This window comes from Cebus imitator, unplaced genomic scaffold (genome assembly GCF_001604975.1).
Source record: "Cebus imitator isolate Cc_AM_T3 unplaced genomic scaffold, Cebus_imitator-1.0 Scaffold33, whole genome shotgun sequence".
NCBI classification, from domain to species: domain Eukaryota; kingdom Metazoa; phylum Chordata; class Mammalia; order Primates; family Cebidae; genus Cebus; species Cebus imitator.
In genome coordinates this window covers 1,784,677-1,791,756 of record NW_016107348.1, presented here as the reverse complement: position 1 = coordinate 1,791,756, position 7,080 = coordinate 1,784,677, and the positions used below count along the sequence as shown (strand labels likewise).

The following is a 7,080-nucleotide window of genomic DNA, read 5'->3' as shown; positions in this document are numbered from 1 at the left end:
TTTTTTTTTTTTTTTAAACTTATATCCTGGAGTGGAAATTTTCCAGTATCAGTGCACAAAGATCTCACTAATTTTCTAATGTAAAATTTTTAAACCTCAGTGTTACACACATATAGAAAAACAGATAAATCCTAAGTATGCAGCATGATGAAAAATGATAAACTGAATCAGCACCCAGAACACAATATATTACAAGCATCCTAGAAGTTCTTGCTTATATTCTTTCCAATTGCTATCCATTCCCCAAGGGTAAGTACTATTCTGATGTTTGCCTGTTTTTTGAACTCCATGCAAATGGAATCATGTAATATGTACTCTTTTGTGTCTGGCTTGTTTTGTTCAACATTAGTGAGAGCCATCATGTTCTTGAACGTAGTTACAGTTTGTTATTCTCATCACTTACAGTTATGTGAGCCTACTGCTCCTAGGCTACAAGCCTGTCCACCATGTTATTGCACTGAATGCTGTAGCCAACTGTAATACAATGGTATTTGTGTCTCTAAACATATCTAAACATAGAAAAGGCACATATAAAAGATTTAAAATGGTACACCTGTACAGGACACTGAAAATGAATGGAGCTATAGGGCTGGAAGTTGCTCTGGGTGAGTCAGTGAGTGAGTGGTGAGTGAGTGTGAAGACCTTGGACATTACACTACTGTGAACTATATATACACTATACACTCAGGCTATACTGAATTTATAAAAAATTAATATTCTTTCTTCAATAATAAATTAACCTTAGCTCACTGTAACTTTTTAACTTTATAAACTTAAAAAATTTTTTAACGTTTTAAACTCTTTCATAATAATACCTAGCCTAAAACATAAATATGCTGTACAACAATACAGACATTTTTCTTCTTTATATCCTTATTCTATAAACTTTTTGCTATTTTTACATTTTTTAAGTTTTACTTTTTAAACTTTATTAAAAATTAAGGCATTAACACACATATTAGCCTATACCTACACAAGATCAGAATCACCAATATGTGGAGTCTTCCACCTCCACATCTTTTCCCACTGGAAGGTCTTCAGTGGCAATAACACACGGGGAACTGTCATCTCCTATTATATTTATGCCTTCTTCTAGAACACCTCCCGAAGGACCTGCCTGAGGCTCTTTTACAGTTAACTCTTTTTTTTTGAGACGGAGTTTCGCTCTTGTTACCCAGGCTAGAGTGCAATGGCGCGATCTTGGCTCACGGCAACCTCCGCCTCCTGGGTTCAGGCAATTCTCCTGTCTCAGCCTCCTGAGTAGCTGGGATTACAGGCACGCGCCACCATGCCCAGCTAATTTTTTGTATTTTTGGTAGAGACGGGGTTTCACCATGTTGACCAGGATGGTCTCGATCTCTTGACCTCGTGATCCACCTGCCTCGGCCTCCCAAAGTGCTGGGATTACAGGCATGAGCCACCGCGCCCGGCCCAACTCTTTTTTTAATTAGTAGGAGGGAGTTCACTCTAAAATAATAAAAAGTATAGTATAGTACACACAAAAATCAGTAATAGTCATTTATTATCATTATCAAGTATTATTAGGTAGATAACTTTGTAAGTGCTTAACTTTCATATAGCTGGCAGTGCAACAGGTTTGTTTACACCAACATTGCCACAAGCATATAAGTAATGTGTTATGCTATGATGGTTACGCCATCCATTATGCAACAGAAATTTTTCAGCTCCATTATAATCTTATGGGACCACCTTCATATCTGGAGTCTCTTGCTGACCAAGACATTGTTACATGGTGCATCACTGGATACTATTACAAACAATATTACTTAAGTGCTCTCACACATGTCTTCTGGTGGACATATGTATTTCTATTAGAACTGGGTTACAGGTTAGTACCAGGGTTCCCGATCTCTAGGCCATAGACCAGTACTGGTCTGTGGTCTGTTACGAACCACATAGCAGAGGGTGAGTGGCAGGTGACAGCATTGCCACCTGAGCTCCGCCTCCTGTCAGATCAGCAGCAGCATTAGATTCTCATAGGAGCACAAACTCTATTGTGAGCCACGCATGTGAGAGATCTATAGGTTAGGTGCTCCATATGAGAATCTAATGCCTGATGATCGGAGGTCATTTCACCCCTCCCAGTGAAAAAATTGTCTTCCACAAAACCAGTCCCTGGTGCCAAAAAGGCTGGTGACCACTGGGTTAGTATATGTTCAATTTTGGTAATTATTGTCAAATGGTTCTCCAAAGTGCTGTGTCCATTTTCACTCCCACCACTACCTCATTCATTTAAATATCTCCATGGCATTCCACTGTATAGAGGTAATATAATTTAAAGAGCTATCAATTTATGAATATTTGAGTGGTTTCTAGGATTTTCTACTATAAACAAAATGGCAATGACTATCCTCCTGGCATACGTGTCTTTGCAACCATGTACAAGTATGTTTATAGGATAAATTTCAAGAAACAAACTGCTTAATCAAAGTAATTATACTTAAAATTTTTACATATACTTCTAAATTATCCTCCAAAGAGACAGCAACAATGAGTACTCTTAGCACTAGTGTACCAGAGCCTATTTCACACCTTACACCCACTGTAAATGGTCAAACCAGTAAGTCAAATATGGTATACTGTTATTGTACCAAATTAAGTATATATGTTAGTAGGAACCTGCAAAAGAAACAAGTTTGAAAAAAAAAAAATCTAAACAGCCAACTTTTCATCTTCATGAAATTAAATATCTGAAATATGTGATTTTCAGAGAAATTATTAAACATTAGGTCATGTCCCCTTGAGAAACCACAGCAATTATGCACATGTTTTTTTATGTGAATTGTTTGAAAAAGAGAATCATGCTTGTACACGCATACTACGACTGTGTTTCTCTTTGACTCTCAACACTGTTATCTTTCAAGCACCTGCTGGGAGATAAATAAAGATAGGCAGCTGGCTTTAACTATACTAATCCTTCCTCCTATGACACACACAAAGATCAAACAAAGAAAGGTTCTGAGGTGAGACAACATAATGCTTAACACTAAATGCATAAACCACACACACACACACACACACACACACACAAAATCAGAATGTCTTACAAAAACATAGTCTATATATACTAAAGAAAATAAAACCTCAAATTATAACACTTTTCAATTAAGTCACATAAAAAGAATGAAGAAATTTCTTTTTTTCTTACGTCTCTTTTTAATGATGATACTACTACCATGCTCATCTTGAAAATTAAAAAAATAATTCCACCCCCAAATGACTAAGGTATTTTCTACAGAAAGAACACCCGCCATACATACCTTATGTTGACATAGCACTTTGCAACTACAAGCATGTTTTACTTACACTTCTTATCTGACCCCTATGAGCTGGTCTCAAGCTATCTTTTCACCCTTCTCGTCTAATATTCCCCTTCACCTCTGGCCACTTTATCACTTCTTTCCTTCATAACTCACTCCCTCCTTCTACACTCCATCACCAGCCCAGGCCAACTAAATCTCTATGCTCATCTGTCTCCTTCTCTTGAATGCCTTTCATTCCACCAATGTCTAGTATAAACATAATTTCTTCCATAAAGTCTTCCCTGATGCTCTCATTTAAAAGTAATCACTTGTCTCTTTGAACTGCTTAGAATATTTAACACCTTCTACCTTGCGGTATATTGCTTTAATATATGCCTCAAACTATCTCCCTGGCATAATAAATTTCATAAGGAAAGAGATTCTCTTATTTATCTTAAGACTTACGGGCATCAAGCAACCCTTAGGCACATAAAATTTACTTGTTGAATGAAGGAATAAATTCTAAACAATTCTGCAAATTTAAGGTGTTAAGCTCATTTAACAGATGAGGAAAACTGTTTCAGAGAAGTTAAATGATGTCCTAAAAGCCAAAACAACTAACTAATTAACAGTGGAGCTGGGACTGAAACCCAGGCAGGCCTTTTGTTCTTTCCACAGTACCTAGCTTGATAATATGTATCTGGGTTTTTTAAATTGTATTATTTCCATGTATTCTATATAAGACTGTATTCACCTAAGGAAATAGAACCAGATTAAAATATGATCATAAATTATATCAACACTCTATCATAAACTTAGGGTTGACAATAACTATTAGAGTTGATTTTTAGTAATTGGTGGGAAGAACTCTTACAAATGAAAACACACTGTTAACAGATAAAATTCATATGCTCCCTAAAAGCCATTACAATGTAGGTTATCATTTCATAATATACAACTGATAGTCTTAAGAAGAATGTTTATGAGGAATAATAATAATTAGTTCAGTAAATTATCTCTCAAACACCTGCTATAAGCTTGACAATGTGTTGGGAACTTAAAATGCAACAACACAAAGTCCCTGCAATCAAGAACAGTAAGTATGACAGAGACATAAAGCTTCCTTATTTGGGCTTTATTATGACTACTAAAAGTCTGAAATGGAATGTAATGGATATTCAAATAACATCTATTTCTAAATCATACAGGTTTATGCAAAAGTAATTGCGGTTTCTGCCATTAAAAGTAATGGCAACTTTTGCACCAACCTAATGTTTCTTTGCAGGCTTCACTGAGCAAAATTTAACCCTTTATTAATGATTCAGTTATCATTATGAGCACAATTATACAGACCCTTAGGTATACCAAGGTTATCTATCATTAAAAGTCCTTGACTATAAGAAGCTTTGAGATTTGTGTCTGTTTTTCTGCGGTTTGTGCATGTTTTCTGAATATCATCAAATTTCATCTTTATCCTTCTCTTCCTGCCATTGAAACTTCCCCAATATTTTTTGAGCCCGGGCATCAAGAAAATTTATATTCCAGTGGGAAAACAGATCACAAGGAATATAAATATATAATGTCACATAAGTATATGTATTCTGGAGAAAGCTAATGTAGGCTAAAGGGACAGAATAGATTATTTTAGTATTGGGTGATCAGGGAACGCTTTACTAAGAATATAGCATTTGAATAGAGACCTGTATGAAGTGAAGGAATAAGCTATGTAGACATTTCGGGGAAGAGCTCTTTAGGCAGCTGCAAAGGCTCTTAGATAAGAATGAGCTTGATGTGTCTAAGAAATACTAACACAAGTGTGGCTGGAAACAAAGTGAAGCTAAGTGTGGGGGAGGATGACAGAGTATAATATCGGAAAGGCCCTCAGAGGTAAGATCCTGTAGGTTCTTGCAGGCAATGCTAAGGAGTTTGAATTTTATTCTAACAGTAACCATGAATCAATTTTGAATAGGAGAGTGACATAATCTAACTTACACTGGAAAAAAAAAGGTATTAGTAGCTATAAGGAGGCAAAAGTAGATGCAAGGAAACCAAGTCCAGAAGGCTGTTATATACTAAACAAGAAATGGCTGCTTAGACAAGAGTGGCATTGGCCAAGGTGGTGAGAAATAAACACATGTAGAACATATTTTGAAGATAGACCAACAAGATTTGCTGATGGACTGAAGAAGAAATATGAGATAAGAGAGAAACTAAAAGATTTTGGACTGAGAAATGGATGAAAGGTAATGCCAGATAGAAGAGAGAGCATATTTGGCGGTAAAAATCAGGGGATCTTTTGTCCGTGTAAGTTTGCAATGTCTACTAGACACATGCAACTAGCCAAGCTGACATCTTTTAGAAGAGAGGACATATACTTGGGAGTCATTAGCATATAGATGGCCATAGACATGAATAAGACTGCCTAGATAGAAAACAAATATAGAAAGAGGCGACTGAAGGATTGAGCCTAGCACTATACCACAACATTTTGATGTCACAAAGAAAAGCACAGCTAGCAAAGGAGACTGGGAACAAAGTGACAGTAAAATTTAACAGGAAAACAAGCAGAGTGTGGTTTCTCCAGAAAAACCAATCAAACAAAGTGTTTCAAGAAGTGGCGACTGATAATGTCAAATGCTACTGTGGGGTATGTCAAATGCTTTGTGGAGATTTGGTAAGATTATGCTTCCTTTGCTGTTATATCATTTCTTGAAGTTGGGAGTGCAGCTGCTTCTAGGAATCCTTCCTATCTCTTTCTAACTGTTTTTACTTCTATAGAATAGGATATTATATAACCAAGCTTCTTAACACTATATGCAAAGTAATTGTAAATAGGTTCTGAAAAGGATGTGAGAGGGACTCCAATAAGCAAAGTGAATGAACTTCAGTGAATTAATTTTGTAGCATTATTTATCTTCATCTATCATCAAGAGAGCCAAGGATTTTGATAAACTGAAAAATTATATAGAATTTATATATGAAAACTGGAAAATGATGAAGAAGAAGAGGTCATACACTAGCAATGTTTTAGAGAATAACCATACCCAAATGGGGAAAAAACTCTAATAAAACAAACAACTAAAAGAAACACACATCATTTATAAGGACAAAAAACTTAGCCCTGATAGATTTATCTTTCGGTAGCTTTGGTAGCTGTACACATAATACCTTAACAGAGGTGCAGAATATGACACAGGCATATTAGTAAGAATAAATTAATTCAAAATTTAAACTACTTACCGGCAAGCACAAGGGTAATATTCAATACAATGAATATTCCACAAAATAGGCCAACTCTAAAAGTAGTCCATGCTGGTGCAGGCTGTGGATAGAAAACAGCACTTTGAGCATAGGACAAAACACTGATCATATTTATTATATGCTGTTATAAAATAGTAGAATGAGTCTCAAAGTTCCACCATGAAAATAATACTTTATGTTCTAAATTTTTATAAATCTGAGCCAATCAGCCTTCATCATCTCATAATACAATTTAAGTTGCCAGTTAATTGAGTTCTTTTACAGAAATCTGCGTCATGAAATAAGCAAGATTATAATATGAGACATTAAATTATAGTATGTGGATTCTATACTCAAGGAATCAACTAACTGTGGATTGAAAATATTCAGGAACAAAAAACAGTAAAAAAAAATAATAACAAAACAACAATACAAATAAAAAGAATGAGTGTTAACAACTATTTACACAGCATTTACATTGTATTAGGTTTTCTAAGTAACCCAGAGATCATTTAAAGAATATAAGAGGATGCGCACATTATACGCAATACTATGCCATTTTTTTTTTTTTTTTTTT

At 35.3% G+C, this 7,080-nt stretch overlaps 1 protein-coding gene across 1 annotated transcript in view; it reads right to left on the bottom strand.

The window, feature by feature from the left end:
* XPR1 (xenotropic and polytropic retrovirus receptor 1) overlaps positions 1-7,080 on the bottom strand; it is a 239,828-nt gene that overhangs the window by 68,586 nt on the left and 164,162 nt on the right. The window contains exon 7 of the mRNA XM_017524449.1: positions 6,504-6,585. Within this exon, the coding sequence (XP_017379938.1) occupies positions 6,504-6,585 (82 nt within the window). The remainder of the gene's footprint in view (positions 1-6,503; positions 6,586-7,080) is intronic.